We start from the raw sequence: 23,185 nt of genomic DNA on the forward strand, positions 1-23,185 counted from the left end.
CCTGGAGCCTTCTCTTCCTCAGGCTGAACAAGCCCAACTGTCTCAGCCTGTCTTCACAGGAGAGGTGCTCCATCCCCCTGATCATCTTTGTGGCCTACTCTGGACTTGCTCTCCCAGGTCCATGTCCTTCTTCTGTTGGGGGCCCCAGAGCTGGAAGCAGTGCTCAAGTATGTCAGTCAACTGCCAGACTGATCTTTTTATTTGTACTTTAGTGATAGAAGCATCCATGCCATATACTTCACGTTTTGTATAGAAACATATTTTATAAAGCTTGTGGGGATTTTGTCTGATGTAACTCCCTACTAGCAAAATGATGTTAGAACTGAGATATTTTGAACAATTGTTTGATAAATAACTGGACTCCAGCAATAAATATTGTATCAAGTGTTCTAGTTTTCTTAAGATTTGTGAGTTACAGCAGTTCAAGACTGTCCCTGTAAGATTTGTGATGGATCATATGCTGTGTTAAGTCTCTGCTACTGGTAAGCTGAACATAACTACGTGATGAAAAATAGCTAATTCAGTGAAGTATATCGTGTGTCCATGCTCAAAGGCACCCAGAATAATATATCTCAGATAAAAAGAAAATCTGACTTTTGTCTTCTGGCATGTTGTAGCTGCTGCAGTCTGCACTCTCATTCAGAAATGTAGTTAATTTTCTCTTCTGGACAATATTTAAGACAGGCAGACTGATTTTTGTTAAGGAGAGGTATTGTGAGATGAGTTAGAACTCCTTTATGGGCCATCCTTACTACTGCTACCTAGTAACAGGAGAAACTGGGAAATGATATAAAAGTGCTCAGGAGAAGAATATGAAATTAACAGGAGTTTGCACTGGTTCTGACAGCTAGTAGTATCTAATGCAGTTTTGAGCAAGAGTCAGTGCTGTTTGTGTAGCCTGTATGTTGCTTTGTGAGTTTCTTATTTTTTTTTTTTTTTTAAGGAACATTAGCATATGCAGATGTTGGCATATGCTTGATTTTAAAAATATGTAGTCCCTGGATAATGAATTTATGGATTTAAACAGTTTAACATAAGGTCTGGTATTATTTAATTTGTATTTTGTTTTATAATCTATCATGAGCATCATTTCTGAGATTAATTTCCCTAATTGATTTTCCCCCTGTGGTAAATATTTGCGCAGCCTTTTATTTTAATGAAAAATGTGAAGCCAGCTGTATTCCACTGCCAAAAGAGAAGGCAGGAAACTAGGGAAAATCAAGATAGAATTGAGCAAATCTGTTGCTAAAACTGAAACGCTTTGCTTTCTTTTTCCCTGGTGTCCCCCCCCCCTTCACATTCCTTTGGAATCATCTGAAGTTCAAGTGTACTCTTTACTGCCGTGCTGTGGGCCTTATTATTCTGTTCAGTGATGGATTCTTCTTCACAGGCACTTGTACTATAGGGGCTCTGAACAGTTCACGGTTATCTTTGCATGGTAAACCTTTGAGTGGTTTAGAGGAATTTTTCTGCTTTTTTTTTTAAATAATAATAATTTTTAAAAAAGGGTAAAAAGAAGGGAGGGGGCACTGGGTTCTACTATCCCATTTCCATGGTTTTAAAGAGGATCATACTGGCAGAAGTGCAGTGCCTGTTCACATTGCAACATTGAGCCATCATCCAGAATCTACAAAGAGTGTTCAATTAAAATTGGAATTTTTAAGCTTTTTGCTGTGTTATTACAACAAAACAGCAGGCTTCACTGTCCTTGGCAGCTTCATCTCAGATAGCTTTTACCACTGTTAGGATGAAATTTCTACCTTTTAACACAGAGCCTGCTTTGTTTCTGTTGTGAGAGGTAGCTGCTTCTTAGCCATGCTTCCCCTCAGCCTCACAAAGGGAAGACAATACAGAGGAAAACTTATGCTCCCTGTGTATAGGTATGTTTATATGTATAGTATATATAAATAAATAAATAAAAACATAACAAAAAAAAGTCATTCCAGTGTGCTGCTTCAAGGTATTGCTTTCTTGTAGCAAGGAATTATCCTTTTTCATTGCGGTTTGATTATAACTTCTATTTCTGAAGAATTATAAGGAAAGAATTGGAGACAGGGCAAATTATCTTGACATACTATAAAACAGTGCAGAAACTATTTGTCTCGTTCAACTGGAACAGGTTGCCAAGAGAAGTGGTAAATGCTCCATTACTGTCAGTGTTCAAGGCCAGGTTGGACAGAGCCTTGGAAGACATGGTCTCATGTGAGGTGTCCTTCCCCATGACAGAGGGGTTAGAACTAGATGATCTTAAGGTCCTTTCCAACACTAATCATTCTATGATTCTACTCTGTGATTCTGTGATTTACTTCATAGCTGATACTATGATATCTACTGATACTTAAAAAGGACTCTTATTTTTTATAGGAATAACTATACCTTGAAGTTTTTAAATGTTTTATTCTTCTCTGTGTTTCTGGTACATAGTGTTGATCTGTGCTTTAGGATTTTTCTAGTGATGCTAGTGGACAAATTTTGCATAGATTTTAGTCAACTCAATTTGTAAAGACACAATTTTAGACATTGTGCTTACTAAAACCAGTGGGACTACTTGCAGTGTAATGTGAAGTGTGGACACGGTCTTTGCAGGATCACTGTATGTAATGATGTTTTCAACTCCTGTTACAATTGATCCTGTGACCATCATCTCAGAGTCAGGGATCCTTGCTGTTAAAGCATGGGTTTATCTCTGAATCTCAGCTTTTCTTTCCGGGGGAAGTTGTTTAAAAAACCATGTTGTCACAGGAGTCACATAATTATTAAAACATACTTGAAATGCAGATGTGTGTGGCATATAGGGATGACTGACATGGAGCAGAAGCATAAGATACATTGAAGAAGGAAAAAAAAAGGGGTCTGAAAGGTGGAGTGGTGGGGAGTTTAAGACAGGATAAGACTAGTACTTTTTTTTTAAGTATCATACTTGTCAGCAACCCTTCAGTACTTAGATATTTTCCATCTGTTGCTCTTTCATTAACCTTCCATTTCCTCTATCCTTAGCGCTGCAATTTTAGATCATCACATGTACTCTTAAAGCTATGCATGCTTATATGCTACGTTGCTACTTTCTCATTTCATCTGTTTCACGGTAAATGGAAGTGACATACATTTAAAATGCTGTATAAAAAGTGAATTTTCAATAGTTTTCTTTAAAATTATAAATAACACTGTAGAAAATTCACTTTATTTTTATTACTTTTAGTGGGAAATGTAGGCGACTTGAAAAACGCCTTTGTAGAAAGACATATTGCAGAAATGCGCACCATGTTTGAGAATAAGTTAATTCTTCTGATTTAATTCAATCATATTAATGCATGTTTTGTTATCAGCAGTCATGTTGCAAGGATCCAGCTGTCCAAAACGCAACATTATAATGTTAGGTTAATTACTGGAATTCTGCCTAACAATGTGTCTTTACAGACATTTTCCAGAAAGTAGTTCAGACATCTGTAAAGAATGATCTGTTCTCTGCTAGTAATGGCTCAATTTCTGTGACATTTTTTCTCATCTGTTAATATTGTTTGTGCCATTTCTTGCTGGTTTTGTGGTTATCATTAGAGAGATCTTAACATTTAGTCTGTGTTTTGAAATAACATGCTGTTTGTGCAGATATACTAAAATGTACTCAGAATCCAGAATGCTACCTACTTGGTTTAAATACTTAAAGAGCTAGTTTTATAAAAAAGGAGTTTGATGAAGCAGTATGAGAGCTTTTGTTGCCTAGATAGTACATAATTTGCTAAATTGCTAAATATTTTTGATCCTTAGCCTGTCTTATGTCCCTTTTACCCTTTGCTGTTCTTATCCCTTCAATTTTCAGCCTTGGGATTTAAATACTGAAGATCATAATATTTTATATTAACAAGTATAGATGGAATTCACAAATATTACAAGTGGGTAACTGATGTCTGCTATATGACGTTTGTAGTAGAGAAAAGTAGTTTAAATGGACAGATCTCAGAAAAATCTCTTCACTGTCTGAAATGTTTTGGTATATGGTACTTTCAGAAGTGCCCTTCAGAGAGAAGCAAACTGTTTTTCAGCACTAAATATTCTAAAGTCATAAATTACTTAGGCAACTTGATAAATGCATCAGTAATCTTTGTTTTCTAGCCTCTTTTGAAAAATTTGCCCTTGATGTCACAGTGTCTCTTTGAAAAGATGGGAATGTGATCTTTAATGCTTTAGGGTAGCTGTAGAACTAAGAAAAATTTTGTTGCTGTTTATTGTTTTCGAACTACTTGGACTGAAAAAGAAAAGTTTGGAGTTAATTCTGTGTATCTTCAACAGAACTATAAGATGAAGCTGAAGTGTTTGATATCCTGGAACTTTCAAACTTTAGAATTAAAATCCAGTATTAACATGTGTTAATAACACAGAGGAAGCTACCTTGTTATTGTAACAAATTATTTTTAAACTCCAAGTACTTTTTTCATGTCAGGTAGACAGTGAATACGTACTCCATTTGTGAAAGCCCTTCTAGTGTGATAGCCAAACTTTTAAACAGAAGCTGCTTATTCAGTAGCAAGTTGGTTCTCATGTACGGCAACCTTCCTCCAACAGTTAGACCTTTTACCTTCCAGTTTTTTACCCTGCAAACTGCAAGCAGTAACTATCTGTAAAAGAACCTTGAATTCAAGTTCTGGCAGAAGCTGAAGATTTTGAATTCAGATGGGGCACTTTTCCTGAGATAAAGTGGTCTGGTGCTGGCTGATGGGATGTAGGATTTTGTTTTTCTTAGGTTCAAATACCTATACAGAGAAATATTACAGTACTTGTTAGCATGTGTTCTTTGCTGGGTAAATTTAATTTAGAATCCTCTTTCAGGGCTCTTTCCTATGGGAGAAAAGATTAGAATTCAGGTAAAACCATTGAATCTTCATAGGTAAGTGAGAGTAATGTGTGTTAGAGAAGCACGAGATATACCCATCCTTTAAAAATACATGTGTGTGTGTGTGTGTGTGTGTGTATGCATGTCTGTGTATCCTGAAAATTAAATTTAAGGAACTTCTGGTGTTTGAAGAAGAGAGATGCATGTAATTGAAAATGAGAGATGAGAAAACGGGTTTCCAGGAAAATTACAGTTACATTGTTTTACAGCAGTGATGTCCTTCACAGATAGTTTGTCCATTTCTTTTAAATCGTTGATTTCTTAAAAAACAAAACCAAAACAAACTTGGTTTTCTTTTTTTTTTTTTTTCCCCAGGTGGAGATAGCAGATATTGAAAATGAAGAAAAAAGATATGATCTCTTCCTGGGACTTCTGGAATCTAGTCACAGCCCATCTGAGTTTCAGCACTTGGTTTTATTACTTCAAGCTTGGCCACCGATGGACATGAGCAATAGGTGAGCATTTCTTCAAACAATCATAAGTTCAAAGTCTTTTTTGCTTGATAATATCATGTAGTTTTCAGTCAATGAATTTAGTCATGTCTGAGAGGAGTATAACCTTTAGAAAGGGTCATACTGGGAAGAATAAATGGTTTATTTGAAGCAGAACTGAATCAATCATTTTCTTGTAAAAACTGTATACATATGCAGTATATATCATGGAGGAGGCAGAAAACCATTTTTTTGCTGGAGCTGTTGCACAGGAGATCTTTGTAGCTACTTAAATCTAAGTTATGTATTTTGCTCTTGTTTTTGGCAGCATGTACAAAATCTGTAAAAAGAAATAGAAAGTTCCGTTTTTTTTTCCGTTCAGAGTTTAGAGAAAAACCTTTGAAAGTTAATGTTTACTTGGCTGTGGCAGATAGTCTGCAGGAGGTCTGTAATGGTACCAAGCAATGGTGCTTCTCTTTTCTAGATCCACTACCTATTTTTTTCTGCCTCTGAATAAAGTATCCAAAAGTCAATAGTATGTACTAGACCACATATATCCTAGCCCAACAATTTAAAATTAAAACTATTATTAAAAAGAATCAGCATTGCTCTCATCAGAAAGGGCATTTTTTGAAAGTGTTAATTTGGAACATCTTGATGACATTTTTTCATCATTTGTTTTTTGTCTGTGACTTACTGAACATTTAAAGGTCTATTCTATAAATGATGATCACTTCTAAGATACAAGGTTTATATGATCTTACATTATGAGGCAAAAGTCAAGTATCTTTCAAGGAGAGCAATAATACTAATAAATTTTTGACTAGTGGGTACAGCATGCCATGTTTTATCTGACGATTAACTAGCCTAGAGACAGTGGTCTCTAGTCTCCAACTGGACTTTGTGCCACTGATCGCAACCATTTGGACTTGGCAGTTCAACTGATTTTCAGTCTGCCTCACTGATCACTTATGTAGCCTGTGCCTCTTCAGTTTGTCAGTGAGGATTTTCTGAGAGAAAGTGTCAAAAGCATTGCTGAATGAATTCATGGTATGTAATATCAGTCATCATCTGCCAAGCCAGTCATTTCATCATAAAAGGGTGTTGGGTTGGTGAGGCACAATTTCCCCCTTTTAAGTTCATGCCGACTATTCAGTCTTCACCCTGTCCTTTGTTTGCTTGGAAGTGCTTCCGGGAGGATTTCTTTCATCTTCTTAGGCACTGAGGTGAGACTGACCATCCACGTCTTGAGAAGAACAAACTGCAGGTTTCATCCTGTGATGAGATTTATTATTTATTTAATAATTTCTGTCATTACTAAAAATTCAGTGTTTCTCTTCACTGCTTTGACTTTGCCGGGAGGCTTTGCAAAGCCTTTAGGAGAAAATTGTCTCCTTTGCTTTCACCAGTAATAGTCACCTATACTGGTTGCATGAAGAACCTCTGACTGTTGTGATTCTCAAATGGGTTCTCCAGTGCAGATTCCCAACTAGTTTTAATAATTTTTAGCACACACACCCCGTTTTTTTTTTTGGTTTTTTTTGGTAAGGGTGTTGGGCACAGGGTGCGGTTACCACTGTTGTTTCATTCTTCAGTTCTCTCTGCTAGGTTGAGGGGTGGAGAAAAATATTAGTCCGTTCTCTTCCCTACCTTAGCAGTGTTTTAGAGAAGAAAATTGAAGCTGCTTCTTGAAAGAAACAACAGAGGCATAGTTCCGCTTTTGCCACCTTCCCTTCATTTTTCTCTTTTCTCAGTGGGTATGTTGCCTTTCTGCTTTCCTTTAGTATTTATTTATTTAATGAGTAAGTCAACAATGGTTCAGTTTTCCCCTTCCCTACTAAGAGTTGTCCCAATAGAAAAATATATCAAAGGTGTCATTTTTCACTCCCTGGGGTCTTTCTTTGTATATATTCACATTGCTTTCTGTTATTAACAATACTAAGAAGACTGATTAAGTACTTTACAGGAATACTTACTGTGGATTGAGCCTCCTTTCAAGCTCATTTCTAGTGCTTTCAAAAAAAGTGATATTGTAATAGTAGGCAATAGCGTCCTTTTTGTAAATTTTTTTTTCCTCCACTCTAGTTGTATTCTCTCAGTCAACTATCTTTTGGAGTTCCAGGGGTTATATTTTGGGTGCTTTGTTTTTGCTCTGTTTTTTAACAAGTCTTAAGAGACAAACGTTAAGTACTTGCTATAAGGACTTAACCAACATTTAGATCTAAGCCATGCCATTCCACAGTTTATATAAACCTAAAAAATGTATATGTCTTGTTCTTGTCTACAGAAATAATACATTTGGTGTACAGAATATTCTGAAACAGAATTTTGGCTTTTATAATCGGTGTGCTGTCATTAAAATGAATTTGAGTGAATTCAAAACACTGTCGTAACAGCTAATAGTGCTCCTGAAATGAAGTTCTGCCCTCATTCCACCTTCAATCACACAAGTATGATTGGTTTTAAAAAGCTCTCTTTAGTATTCACTGATATGAGACAGGATTAATTTCATTAACTCTTGTGAAGTAGTTATATGTTTTCCAGCTGCCTCTTGTTGCAGTGTGCTGGGAATAGTTTACATTTCTTTTTAAGGATTTTTTTAATTTTATTAATTTGAATTATTTTGCTTTGTAAATCCTGGAATTATTCACGGCAGCCAGAAAGCAGAGGCTGTGCTGTAAGTAGGAGGTCCAGCAACAATCAAAAAAGGTTCTACCTGAACCTTCTCTGCTGTTGTTGTCATTGACAGTCACTGTCATATGCCCATGTCTGCATCTTTGTGAAGGCTGCTGCAGGCGTGCTCTAATCTGGAGTTTTTCTTCTGCCCGCATTCCTCATTCCTTCCTCTTCTGCCTCTGTTGCATACCTCCATGTTAATAGCATTCAGTTATGCTTAGCAGCCTATTCATATATTTTTCAGAAACACTATTTCAGGAAACATATATATATTTATATATATATATATATATATATACGTGTGTGTTTCTGAAAAACCCATCTGTATGGCTGGTTTGGAATAAGGAGCAGGAACTCTTAGCTACAGAGGTTTTCGACAAGCTCATTTCAAAGCAGGTTGTATTAAGAAATTCTTGAGCAAAGAGGAAAACTGTGAGCAGTTAAGCCCATTGTTTATCCATATGTATTAACATTTTTGTTTAATCTTATTTTCTCCTCCTTTGCTTCAGAAAAGGGTCATTGTTGCTAACTGTTTACTGCCAATGTAATGATACGTGCAGGAACTGGGGAGTTTAACTTGTGAGTCATCTGGATACTTTTTGGTTTTTAACTTCATAGTAATTATCTAATACTTGTAACTGAATATAAAGCCAAAAAATACAATTTGTGTTCTGTAAGGGCTCAAAAGGAGGGAGAAGTGAAAGAACTGTAATCTCTCTGTTACTAAGTCAGTGGTTTTTAATTGGTTTTTCTGAGTTCTTGTATTTTAAAACCCCAGCTACAGTAATGCTCATTATTGCAAATATGATTCTCTTTATATCATAATATGCTATGTTGACTGTGAGGAAACAGGAAGGTACTTTGGTACTTTCAGTCAGCACTAAAAACCATATACTTTAAAAAAATTTTCACCCCCTTGTTATGCATGTGTGTGTATCCATCTGGGTGTCTCATATTCAGATGTCATTTTAAGCATTTCATAAAGATGTTTACTAAAAGAATTATTGACAGTACCTGAAGCTCTGCAGTCCTTTGGAACTTGCTGCCTACTTTCAAAAGGCATTTTTTAATTTATTTTAGGAATTGTTAAGGTGTTTTGGAGCTCCAAAAGACCAGCTTTTAGGGATTTAATAGTTTTAAGTTTTCTTCTTTAACTTCATCCAAAATTCACCTCTTTCAGTTCTGGCAAAAAAAAATAACACATTCATGCTGAGGTTTTGAAAGAATTGTTTTTTTTTTCATGTTAAGAAATAACTTTATTTTCTTTTAGCTGTAGTTGAACTGAGTTAAAATTCAGGAGAGGAAAACAATTCTACCTGTAGGTGTCATATTTTTGATAAGTGAATCTTGGTTTTGTTTAGAGATACCAGGAAACCAGTATTTGTTAATACATAATACAAGTATTTGATATAATTATAAGGAATTGTGTTAATAAAAGCAAAAGCTTTATATATGTAAATTATCCATCTGATACTTTACTCAAATAAATAAACCTGCACATGGCAAGCCTTGGTGGCCTTGCGTCTTTCTGGTTATTTCTAACTTATGTGCTTTGTAGTGTGATTTTTGTTTTCTTTTTCTAATGGGAAATTCTTATAGGTTTTCTTAATGTACTCTGGAGGCAGCAGCTATAAAAATGGAAATTCATTATGACTTTCTGTGCCTCTAAGCAAGAGATGGATCACATAGCAGGAGCTATCAATTTAACCAGTGGCAGAGATGGAGTTGCAGGGTTTTTGTTTTCTTCTCCTAACTTCACTGGGGGTTCACAGATTAAGTGCATCATGTTCTGCTTGTTGAACAAGCTGACATCTTTAAGTTCAGCCCATCAGGTTGGAAGGAGAGGAGGAGCTCTGCTGTTACCAGCCAGGCTTCTGGCAGCTCTGTGCTCAGTGGCTGTGACTGATGGAAAGGCTCAATTAAGTTGTCAGAAGGAATAAAGGCAATGACTTCTATTTCATTTGCATTCAGAGTTGCCCCCACTCTGGCATCTTTGTCTGGTTTTCATGTTAGGATATAATGACAGCTTGACATGGAGCTGGTTTTATTTGTTTACAATATGTACTTTTGAAAGTGGAAGATGAGCAGGAAAGTGCTTTTATATACGTAATAGCAGATACTGGTGGATGTCTTTTCCGGAGTTGTCAAACCTGTTCCTTGGTATATGTCAATCCAACAGACTCTCTTAGTGGACTCCCATTTACAGTGATATTAATGTGCTACTTTCAACGTTTGCTGCTAAATAATATCTTTAAAAACAGCACTTTGACGGCACTTTACTGCTCCTTCCCACATATTCTGGATGAGCACCTTAATTTACTCTAAATTGTAAGACCAACCTGCCAGATTTAGACTTGCTCTGATTTTTTTTTTTTCCTATTCTTTTTTTCCTTCAAGCTAAAATGTTTCCTGATGCTGATTAATAGCCAAAGAGATTGATGGGATGATTTTTAAACCAATTTTGTGCCTTTCTGTTTATGCACAGAGGAACATAGTGGTTGTGTTACTGTGGCTTAATATAATCATGATCTAAGCTGTGACTGTGTATGATTTTAACCCATTGTAGATGGGAATTGAAATGCATTAACAATTTACATTGGGAAAATGACAGTGTGGATGTGTTTGAGTGTTAAACTTCATGATATCATTTAAAAGCTCTGGCCTGCTGCCCATTCCTGTCAGTACATTCAGTCCTAGCAAGTATCAAGTCCTATCAAGGCCAGTTTGGATGGTGTTTTAAGCAACTTAGTCTAGTGGAAGGTGTGCCTGCCTATGGCAGGGGGGTTGGAAGTAAATTAGCTTTAAAGTTACCTTCCAGCCGGAACCATACTGTGATTCTGTGAGGTACACCTGTCACTAACAAAAGTAGCCAAGCATCTCCATGATCTATCAGATAGCAGCTCTATGCCAAATGTTGACTTTTCCATCAATGTGTGATAAAATTTACTTGTATCTACTATTTCCCATCTGTCTGACTGTGTAATTGTGACATGACATGAAGTTCTGTAGGGAATGAAAAGAACATTTTAAATATATAAACCAAATGTATCTGCATCCATATCTACCAATAGAGAAGTACTGATGCATGTACTTTCTTTGCTCTTCTATCCTGTTTGGATGTGCTATAAAAAAAAAAAAAAAAAGTTTATTTTTGTTTGCTCTTGTTGGACCTGGAAATTAAAATGTGAATCTTGGAAGTACTTTCTCCACTTAGAAGCAAGAGACAGGTATTTGAGAGGCAGATGCTGTTAGAATGTGATCAAAGCAAACGAAATTAGGAATGCTGGATTCCTGACACCCCTCCCTCCATTCTGCTTGGGAAATCAGCTGGTATGAAGCCAGGAGAAGCTGTTCTTGTGCTATTCCAAATTGATCAGTCCGTCTCATGTGTGTTTCCTTCAGGGATTGTAACTGCACGTCATAATTTCAAAATACTTTAAACTTCCTTGTTCCATTGAAAGAGTGTGGGCATCAGGATAGTAGCTTGTCTCAAAACTCTTTCCTCTCTTTTTCAGGAGATTATACTTTAATTCTCGCACAAAACACTCCATCTATCAAAAATGGTGGGGGTATGTAAGTATATTTATATCCCATATACATCTCTGTTTTGTTTTTTTTTTCTGGGCAGATTGTGCACAGGTGATAATCCCTGGGTGAAACTTGGGACTCTTATGCTACAGAGGTGCCCACCAGAGGAAAAGGAGAACACAGGAAATGAAATTTTGAAAATTTGCCGTTCTTTGTATGAGACGAAACACATGCTTCCTGCCAAGGTAAGTTTTAACGTTGGGTATCACAGATATGAGTCCTGTTTCAGGGGCCCAACTATAAGAAAGATGTTGCCATACTGGATCAAGTCTGAGGGAGAGCTAACAAGATGATTAGAGGGCTGGAGCACAATAAATGCAGAGAGGCTGAGAGAATTGGGTTTATTCTGTCTTAAGAAGAGATATCTGAGGGAGATTGTATTTCTGTCTTTAAATATGCAGATGAGAAAGCATGTAGGAGGAGACAGCCTCTTCTCAGAGATGCTTAGTGATAGAACAAAAGGCAATAGAGACAAGTTACATCGTCAAAAACTCATTGCGTACATCAGAAACCTTTCTCATCATTAAAGGGATGAAACATTAGAATAGGTGGATGCCTAGAAGAGATGTGGAGTCTCTGTCCTTGGAGGTATTCAGAACTTGACTGGATCATATCATGGGCAATTTGATCTTGCTGTATTTGTTTTGAGTGCAGGCTAGTTGGAGTATCTGAACTATAGAAGTCTGTTCCAGCATGAATTATTCTTTGACGTACTTGTAGAAAAGCTCTAATAGTTTGTTGTCATTGAAGTTGGTATGGTAAAAGCTATTCATGAAATAATCTGTAATTTTCTCACTAATAAATGTGTAAAACTCCTTGAATACTCTCTTGGTGATGGAAAGCAAATTAATATACCAGTAATTGCTTTGTAATAATTACAGTGTTCTGACTTCCTTAACTATGTGTGCATACTTAAATACAAGCATCTCTTAAGTACAAAATTACTGAAGTGTTTTGTATGTAAGCATTGTATATTAATGAAGACAGATTGGAGAGATGCTTAATAAACTTCACAAAACTTCAGAGTAGTCATGTGCATATTTTTAGTAGCCTGATTAATCCTTTATAATCATCTTCATGTAATCACAGTCTGACATAGAGAACAGCTGATGTTAAGACTAGAAGCAGAATAAGAGCAACACGTTCCGTTTAAAAGACAGGTTTGGGTGTTTTGGTTTGTTTTTTTTTTTTTTTTTTTTAATAGCCCAACAGACTGATATGAGTCAAGTTCAAACTCTGCGTAAAACAAGATTCTAGAAGGAATCAGTAAGATGGAGTTATATTTATTAATATATTCATCCCACCAGAAGTTTTTGGTGGACGGCAGGTCTCTATCACTGGGCCTGCCATAACTACAAGTAGCTTTTCTTTATAAGGTGTTGAATGGCACATCATAGCTCATAAACTCATGATATTAGTCATTCATAGGAGTAGTCAAACTCTTTCAAAGTAGAATTTTCTACCGCACCTCAGTGATCTAGGAAGATAAATTCTGCCAACGGTCAGCGTCATACAGCAGTCAGTTCACCAAGAGTTTTGCTCAACAGTGGGTTGTGATTTAATTACTTCTCTTAACTGGGTAAACTTTTTCTTGAACTCCATAACAAGTCCCTATTTGCAGATAATTTTGGTATTAGTTGGTAGCCTTGGTTGGAGGTGCTTTCTTAATGATACAGGATATTGGAAGAGCCCTCCATGAAGGTGGGAGGATACAGGTACAGTGTGAAGATATTCTGGTCCTCGAGCATAAAATAGCTTTACTGATGTAAAATACCTTTTTTATGACTAGAATGCTGTACAGCAAAAGGATTTGCACTAAAATATATAATTGCATAGTTACCTTCAAACATAGGCTGTATGGCTTTACCTATCTGCTTGGGAAGAGGGGAATGGCATTGATAAATATAAGTACCTTATTTGTATGCACAGCTATAGTACTTAAATGCACAAATTAGAGAGTTGAGATTGCATGGCTGAATAAGATGAAAATCTGATTACTGACGATTAACCTGTTTAGATGGCTTCACATTTCAATAAATACACTGATTAAGAAAACAGACCTAGAATGATGGAATTCTAAAAACTGAGAGATCAATTTATCATCATGAAGAACATTTGCCATTCCAAAGTCCAAAGGTTGTGATGGAAAAAACATTTAACATCAAGTCATGATGATCTAGTTAGAAAAACTTTTCTCAGATGTAATCAAAAAGGTTTCTCTATTCCTTTATTCCACCTCCTCCTGGTCATTCTAGTTTTATACAGCAAAGTTCTTTTTTTAATGTCTTTTGGAGAGTGTAGCTTTAATCTTTGTGTGTGTGTGTTTGTTTGTTTTGGGATTTATGTACATTATTCAGTGGATAGGTTATCCATTCCTCTTAGTTGAAATAACCGTTATTTGCTTGGAAGGCACACATGTTTAGACTGTCTGACATCTGCACTGCCTGATTAATCTCTTAAGAATGGGGCAAATCCTTCTCCCCCCAGTGATTATCAGAGTGTGACTCCTGAATATCTCCCGTTTTTCCATCATCCTTTAGGTCATGTGTCAGTTAACATAAACACCGAAATTGCAGAATGCATCGAGTCTCTTATCCGTAATCATCCTGGGGTCCTAGTGGCCATAAGATGCTTATCTCCTATTGTGCTGTTTTCAGCTGGGGTAATTTTCTTCATAGTAACTAGTATAGGCTACTAGGTAGTTCTGGATTTGTGATTAAGCAGTGTTGACCATTCAAGGATGGTTTATTGCTGAGGAGTGCTTACACAGAGTTAAGGAATTTTCTGCTCCTCACACAAACCCACCAGTGAGTAGGCTGGGGGTGCACAGGGAATTGGGAGGGGACACACCGGAACAGCTGACCCCAGCAGACTCAAGGGAATATTCCACACCATCTGGTGTGCTCAGAATATAAAGCTGGGGGAAGAGGGGACATTTGGAGTGATGGCGTTTGTCTTCCCAAGTAACTGTCATGTGTGATGGAGCCCTGCTTTCCTGGAGATGTCTGAACACCTGCTTGACAATGGGAAGTGGTGAATGAATTCCTTGTTTTGCTTTGTTTTGCTTGCATGTACAGCTTCTGGTTTACCTACTAAACTGTGTCTTTATCTCAACCCATGAGTTTTCTCACTTTTACCCTTCTAATTCTCTCCACATCCTGCTGTAGGGGAAGCGAGTGAGCAGCTGTGTGGAGCTGAGCTGCTGCCTGGGGTTAAACCATGACACCTAGAATAATAGAGCAGCCAGTTGGTCTCCTTTTTCATATTTTTGTAGCTAGCTGATCCTGCTTTTTGTGTGTGAGTTTACGATGTATGTTTTTCTTCATTCACAGGTGTCTGTGATCATTTTGTTCAGATAATTTTGAATTTAAATGCTGCCCTTTTGTCTGCTTTCAACCTCTCCAGACACAGTACTGTTTGTACTCATTATCCAGCCCTTCAAGCCATTCATGAAAATACTGAATAATACCGGAACCAAAACAGACTCCTATGAAATCCAGTTTATATGCCTCACTTTTGTCACAGTGAACCGTCAACAGCTGCATAATTAGATACAAAGCAAAAGCTGTCTTACAAAAGTTTCAGCTAAATCATGGCAATCTGAAGTTTTAGTTAGTACTTCCCTTGTCCCTTTCACAGGTAGTACCATACTCCCTCTAAGCACAGCCTCTTATTGCAGGCAGGCAGGCAGGCACTCAAACGCTTTTGAGTGCTTATTGCAGAAAAGAAGGCCACGTGTTGCTCTGAGAAGCACTGTGCGTGATGGCATGCTTACCCCATCCAGAGCAGCAGTGCAGTCATTTGTGGCAGAGAAATTAGTTACTACTGGGATAGTCTTCAATGTTGTGCAAGTTGTCCATTCCTTTTCTGGTGAAAAAGGGATGAAGGCCACTGCAAAGGTTTTCAATTTGGAACACACTATCCTGCTGCCCATTCCTTGGTGAAAAGGACAGTGAGTGTTTCATGGCATTTTCAGTCAAAATATGCCATAGTGGTGGCGTTATTCCTAACTACAGAACCTGTAGACTGCTACTGCTAAACCCAGGACAAGGGTCCTGTGGGAACACACTTCTATACTTTTGTGTGTGTGTGTTTGGTTTTTCATTTTATGTTTTAATGGTTTTCATGAACAAGGGGTGTCTGATAGGTCTATAGTATCTTCTCCCCTCATATGCCTGCTTTCTTCCATGTGTGGAAAACTGTATTTTTCTTTAAAGTCTTTGGTAGCCTTTCATGTTCTCTTAGCTTGATTTATTATTTCCTTAGGTGTTTGGGGGTGAATTTTTCAGCCCCAGAAACATACATTTTTATTCTAGGCTCAATTTTCAGTGCTGAACTCTTAACCTGTTATTATTGTCAAATGTTAACCTGTTCATTTGCCTGCAATCTTTTACTAAGAATTAAAGCAAAGAAGGCATTCAACACTTCACTTTTCTTGGCTTTTTGTTACTGGGTTCTTTTATTTTCATATTACTGTCATAAGGAAAACAGAGGAAATGCACTCCTACTTTATAAGAGATATTTAGTGAAGAAAGGTAGATAAGAAGTACCCTTTTCCATAAACCACTATCAAGGCTGGCATTAAAATAAAACATCCTGTTAGTATAGTTGCATTTTAAGAGGACACTGAAAAATAGGGAGGCAAAAGACAGAACCTGCAAAAATTAGTGCACAGATGAAAATACCTTAAAATGGAAAGCTGAAGGAGTGCAGTGTTCCTGCCTTATCAGAGATCAAGAGGTGACTGATTATGTTCTGAAGATATTTTTATATGAAAACCAAGCTAATAAAAGTCTCGGTTTATAAAGAAAGGCACAACTAGAAACAATTGAGTTTAACTTACACCATTTCAAATTTTAGCATAAGACATGATATTTTGACAGTCAGTAAAATTACTTGGTGGAATGTGTATATCCTCTTCAAGAAAGACAATGGATTCTCTGTATTCAGATGTTTTTGTAGGTTGACTGGATATGTCTGCTAGATGTGTTATAGAATCATAGAATAGTTAGGGTTGGAAAGGACCTTAAGATCATCTAGTTCCAACCCCCCTGCCGTGAGTAGAGGGGCAGGATCACCTCCTTTGACCTGCTGGTCACACTCCTTTGCTGGAGCCCAGGATACAGTTGGCTTTCTGGGCTGCAGGCGTGCACTGCCGGCCCATGTTCATTTTCTCATAAACCAACACCCCCAAGTCCTTCTCTGCAGGGCTGCTCTGAATCTCTTCTCTGCCCACCCTGTAGCTGTGCCTGGGATTGCTCCAACCCAGGTGTGGGACCTTGCACTTGGCATGGTTAAACTTCATGAGGCTGGCATCAGCCCACCTCACAAGCGTGTCGAGATCCCTCTGGATGGCATTCCTTCCCTCCAGGGTATCAACCAAACCACACAGCTTGGTGTCATCAGCAAACTTGCTGAGGGCGCACTCAATCCCACTGTCCATGTCAGCAACAAAGATGTTAAACAAGACCGGTCCCAACACCGATCCCTGAGAGACACCACTCGTTACTGGTCTCCAGCCGGACATTGAGCCATTGACCACAACTCTTTGTGTGCGGCCATCCAGCCAGTTCTTTATCCACCGAGTGGTCCATCCATCAAATTGATGTCTCTCCAATTTAGAGACAAGGATGTCATGTGGAACAGTGTTGAACGCTTTGCGCAAGTCCAGGTAGATGACATCAACTGCTCTACCCCTGTCCATCAGTTCTGTAGCCCCATCATAGAAGGCCACCAAATTGGTCAGGTAGGATTTCCCCTTAGTGAAGCCATGCTGGCTGTCACCAAGCACCTAGTTGATTTTCATGTGCCTTAGCATTCTTATCCTAAGGCACAAAGTTATTCAAGTCATCTACAGGTATCTACTTGAAATATATTGACATTTGGCGTCAAAATTCTATAGTGTAAAATCAGCATAGGTAAACTGGATAGCTAAGCATGCTTTCTCTTATGTGAAAGCCTCTGTAATGAGCAAGGCAGATTGTGTTAGAACATGTCCCTTCACAGTGCATAACCAGTACTAAGTGTAGTTGTGAAGCATCTAAGAAGAAAAAAAATGCTGGAATATCATCTGCGTTAAATGTTATTATTTTGAAAATAGCAATGTTAATATCTGTATTATTGCATTTGCTTGCTGAGAGATTTATTTTGTCTTTGTTTAAAGTAGCTCACCAGAACATCTGCATTTTTTCTTTCCCTGCCCTGTTGCTTAAAAAATGTACACTACCTAGTTACATTTTACAGCTTCCTTTGTTTCATTTTTTTCCTACTACAACCCCAAAACATGATTTGAGGTTCTTTTAGAGAGCCTTCTTATAGTTATGGCTTATTTTTTATGGCACTGCTCCTCCACTTAGTTTTTGAGAGGCTTTCAGACAGAAAAAGTTACCAAGCATGGTAAAATTGCTGGTTTTGTTCAGATTATGTGTCTTATGCCTTTTATAATTTATTTTCCTGAACATAAGTTGCATTTATTGCTGTGGATTCACATTTTCAAGAAAAGGAGGTATGTAGAGTGGATCCCTACCTTTGCATTCATTTTCAATGTGAAATTATTAGAAGTGTAATAGTATATGACTGATCAGACAAAGCTTAATGTATTTATTTAATCTTCTTATTCCTTGCTCCTTTATCATATCCTTCACTGAAAACATCAACAATCTGTTGTTGATAAATAAAAGTTTTAAGGAACAAGTCTGGGTAAGAAAATAAGCCTTGCCTCAGTGACTCAAAGCTCAGTGTGGTAGAATATAACCTTCTAGGCAGTGTTTCTTGAAGGTATAAATATAGAAAAGACTGAGCAATGTGCAGCCGAAGAGCTCCCTGTGCCAAGCAAGGCCAGGTGTCTGCAGCATGTCACAGTTGGAGCATTTAACAATCTCCTCTTCAAATAATTTTTAGCCTTTTAGGTTCACAGGTACTAAACCCGTGCTGCTAAAAGTGCGGTTGCATCTTGATGATCAAATTGTTAAACTTGTCATTAGACTGCAAAAGAGATAGAAAAATATGTGACTTGAATTCTCTCAGTTTATATTTAGCCAATGAGCTCTTTCAGCAATCGCTCTCTAAATGTCAGAGTGAAACAGAGAGCACCTCTAAGAATTGGATACCATTTTCAAAGTGACTTCCTTACAATATCCAGGGCACTTAGGGTAAGTTGTCCTGAAATATGGGACATCTCTGATGGGCCTCAGTGGAAAGTGGTTGTGACAAACAACCCAAATTCTTGGAAATGACAAAAAGGGAAAAGTGAGTTATAATTTGACTTCCGACATGGTTTAGTAGCTGAAATACTTTTTGAGATATAAATTAATAAATACTGCATAAAATTTGGAAAGATCTTGCAGCAGAATTTCATGATGCTGAAATCTTGTATGTACTGATATTTCCTCTTTATTTTGTTCCACTTTCATGATTCCATAACTGAGTTACAGAAATGTCATGTGTCTGTTAAGTTTCTTCCTATGCTTTGCAGTATTTCAGTAAGCACAAATATATTAGTCCCACAGAGAGCTTTGATTGCTCTGTTCTTTTAGTGAAACACCAAGCTGTAATGGTGATTCAGTACCTGCCTTGTCTTAATATAACAGACATTGTGCTTATAACCCTGTATTCCACATTTTTTTAAATTTGCCTTTTCAAGTTTTCGAAGAGTTATTTCCAACAGGGATTTCATTTGTGGTGGAAGTTTGGCTTCCATTTTGCATTTGACATGGAATTTTTATAAATTGATGATGTTAGTATCTCCAGAGATCTCACTGAACGAGTTTACTTTTATTTTCAGTGTATAAAAGAAATATGTTTGCTGCTACTTAACCAGTCCCTCCTGCTGCCCTCCCTGAAGCTGCTGGTAGAAAGCAAAGATCAAGATCTTCACACCATGGCACTGGAGCAGATAAAAGCTGTTACTAAGGTATGAGCATTTGAATTAACTGACTTTCAGCATCTGAGGTAATAAATTAGCTGTTTTATGTTCCTGTAGTAAGCAGAGACTACTGAGACAGTTGTCATTTTAGAGATTTTCCACAGCTATTGTTTCCACAGTGAGCAGTAACAAGGGGCTAGTAAGATCTTTTATATATACTTGAGGTGATTAAAACTCATGGCACTTTCTGTAAATTATCTACCATGCTATTTTAAGTCAGTGTGGTGGAACAGAAACTATTCTGTTTTATAAAGTAGATTATTATATCTGTGTTCATATTCATATTCACTTTGGGGCTTTTTAAAGTGATAATAGTACATCAGGTGAATTAGCTTGTTTCTGATAAATTTAGCAGTCTTTGCATACGCATAGAAAGCTTCTACATCAGTGGTTTTGTTGTAGAAAGGTTAAAATGCAAGATGGTATGTTTGAGGACTTCCATGCAATTGTAAATTGGTTTTATTTCATACTGTAATGCAAGTATCAAAGTTTCTGGAGGAAAAAAAAAACTAAATACTGTCATTCTTTTGTTTGGAGAAGAGCTGAAAGACATTACGGTATATTTTTCAATTCTTAGAAAACGTTACATTACTATGTATTTGCTTTTAAATTAAGAACGAACACCTAAAAAGATGAAAGCCAGTCACCTAGACAAAAACATTATATTTTAATTTTTTTTTGTCTTTTTTTTTTTCTTTGAAAAGTGAGTTGGGATTAAAACTTCTTGAGGCTCTTAATTGGACTTGTGCATGTACAACCTGGCTTGGTTTTTATGTTAGTCTACAATCCAGCACTCTACCACAAAAGACAAGGGAGGTATTGTCTCAGACCTTTATATGAAAGGCAGCGGCTTTCCTTGTATGGTTGAATTAACTGCATTGAAAGTTTCCAGAATTACAGTATTTAGGTAGAAAAGCCTCATCTCTCATATTTCCAAATTCTGCACCATGACTTAGGTACCTCTTGGTTGTACATTACAATATAAAATAATAATTGTTGGCAAATTTCCCAGATGCTACTTCAAAATGAAATTCCCCATATGGAAACAAAAATGGATCTCTGTATATCTATTTAAAATAAGCATCCCCAAAACACAAAAGCTTTAAAAATGTGATTTGTAGGAAAGCCTTCTTGGGCAGGCTCTCTGCTCTAGCTATATTAATTACCACAAATTTTTCAGATTCCTTGTTTGCAACAAACGATGCAGTCCTATCCTCTACATTCCAACCAATCTTCTGTTCCCTAGGAAAAATGTTCTGCATCCTGCTCTTCCCAGGATACTCCCTTAATTCCTGCTCCTGTCTTTCCTTCTTGGGCTACATATTGTATTCCAGAAGCTTTCTCTTTTTGCATCCACTAGATAACTTGAGAAAGGATTTACCTCCTTTTGAGAACGCAACAGTGAAGACCAGTCAGAGAAGCAGTAGACCTGGAAACATAGGCTCCATCTCAGATGTTAATTGATTTTCCTTCAAAAGGAATTGGTTACCAAAATGAATGAAGCACCAGCTTTTTTAAGCTGTTCTCTATGAACGAATAAAATGGCATCATGGAAGGTGGCAGAGCGTATTATATGTAACACACATCTGCTTGTATCAAAATTCCAATACCATAGTTGGTATCCAGAATGAATTTGGAGCACTTCCTAGTTGAGTTTGACATTCTAAGCAAAGAACCAAAGTTTTTTTAATGAAGGTTCCTATTTGCAATTTCTTTATGCAAATAAACCACAGATTTTTTTTTAATTTTTCCATAAAACATAATTTTATAAATATTAACAACCAAAACAATAGGTTCTCTTTAGTAAATCTGTACTTTTCTCTTACCATGTGCAGTTTTAGATTTTGTATCTGCAAAGCAAGGCCTTTCTGTAACTGTTTTTAAACAACGTGATCTCATAGAAAGCAACTGGGCATCTGATATATGCATGCACTTTCTCATCTATATGTTCTTATTAACCTTTTAAAATTGACTTCTTTGTTAGCAGATGAAAGCTGCTGTGTGAGTAGCTCTGAAGCTTGTCAGCAGGAATTTGTGTCCAAATACATTTTATTTAACTATTTTTAAAGAATAATGCTGTGCAGTGGCACTTTCTGAATGGTTACTGATTGTATTGCACTCTTAACTGGCCTTTCTAGTGTGCTACAGCTTTCAATTTTCTACACTCTAGGTTGATTATAATACATTGGGGTTTTAAGGCCAGAAACCATGCACACCTGTGCATGCCTAAAATCATTCTTTTTGGCCTTGTTATGCAGGAGGTATCTTGATAAATTGTTTCTAATTTTTCTATCTAAATTCAGTATTAATTCGAGCACATAGTTCTGTAAGAGCACTAGATAACCCAGAATTTTCAAAGCGTTTAGCTTTGGACTTAGGTTTCATCTTGTCAGTGAAAATTCAGCTGTTGACTTCATTACATCAGGCATAGAACTTAGCCAGTGACATTCCACTGCCCGTGTTAGAAAAGCAGCTAGTACAAAAGAGTGCCATGCTAAATTTAAAAGCTCTTCTCACTGTTTAGAAAAGAACATTTTATTCCTTGTTTTATGTGCATCTCTTATAATCACATTAGTTGGTGTTGTACTAAAAGTGCATATGTTCCTTAGCTATGTCAGTGTTGTTTATTCAGTGTAATTTTTTATGCATACTTTTTACTTTGTAAAAACAGTATTTGGACTGTTAATGTTTTTTGTAGAATTCTTAATGAATTTTTCATAGGAATCCCATTTCTGCTTACATTAAACAGGAAAAGGACAAATAACATCTGGCAAAGGGAAATCATAGCTATTGATTCCCTGACATAGTGCTAACACAGCTCACAAACATGGCTGTGAGAAAAATACAGCGCTTGCTTGCTGATACGTTGTATTAGTTAGCCATTTGTTGTATGGTGCTGACAGCTTTATGGATGTTTACAGTTAACGATGATGCTGAAGTGCTGATACTAGGGATTGTATAGCTTTTGCCTGTAATAAAACAACCAAGATTTTGTGTAAGCTTTTTTGAAATTGCATACCTCTCTTTTTGTTGAAGATCTTTTAATAAACTGCCACTTCTCTTTTTCAGATAACAGAAATAACTATACTTCCTATGTGTTGTGTGGTGTGTGAATAATTTTAAAAATCAGTTTAGTTAAATAAGCTTACTACTGCCAACAGAGCTCAGAGTTTGCCCTTAAGAGTCAGTTGTTTTTGAGAAGGGCTTCAGTATTGTCCGTTCACTTGGTTATCTTTCAGAGATGAGAACTTGTTTCTATACTTGACAGAGCAACCAAATATTCTATTACATGGTGGTAGTTAAGTTATGCTGTTAAAACAGTTAACAAATGGGAGTTAATATACATCAAATACATCTTCAGTCAAGGCCTGAATACAAAATACAACTAGAAAATGGTTTTAGTTAATCTAATACTTTAGCTCTGTTTACATACTATACTTCCAATTATGAAGCACTGACTACCTTTGCGACAATGAAAACATAGTATGAAAATCATAAAGAATATGTGAAATAATGGAATTTCCAGTGTTCTCCATATCTTATGCTATTTATGGCTACTAACTTGGTGTGGCTTACCTATTAAAAGAAATCTTATGAAATTATGTGTCTGTAAGTGAACAGTGATCATGGTAAAGTATCTGTCCCTGATTTATTTTTCGGGGAGGGGGAGTATCTCGC

At 36.9% G+C, this 23,185-nt stretch overlaps 1 protein-coding gene across 4 annotated transcripts in view; it reads left to right on the forward strand.

The window, feature by feature from the left end:
- Positions 1-23,185, forward strand: part of NBAS (NBAS subunit of NRZ tethering complex) — a 180,741-nt gene that overhangs the window by 149,976 nt on the left and 7,580 nt on the right. For 3 of the 4 annotated variants that reach the window (XM_062615879.1, XM_062615881.1, XM_062615880.1), the window contains 3 exons: positions 5,204-5,343; positions 11,624-11,768; positions 19,367-19,495. In XM_062615879.1, coding sequence (XP_062471863.1) covers positions 5,204-5,343; positions 11,624-11,768; positions 19,367-19,495 — 414 coding nt within the window. Of the gene's footprint in view, positions 1-5,203; positions 5,344-11,623; positions 11,769-19,366; positions 19,496-23,185 lie in introns of those variants that run through there. The other variant, XR_009964271.1, reaches the window with a different exon arrangement.

The sequence above is a fragment of the Pezoporus occidentalis genome, unplaced genomic scaffold, assembly GCF_034315485.1.
Source record: "Pezoporus occidentalis ecotype Australia unplaced genomic scaffold, CSIRO_AGI_Poc_V1 ctg185, whole genome shotgun sequence".
Classification (NCBI taxonomy): Eukaryota; Metazoa; Chordata; class Aves; order Psittaciformes; family Psittacidae; genus Pezoporus; species Pezoporus occidentalis.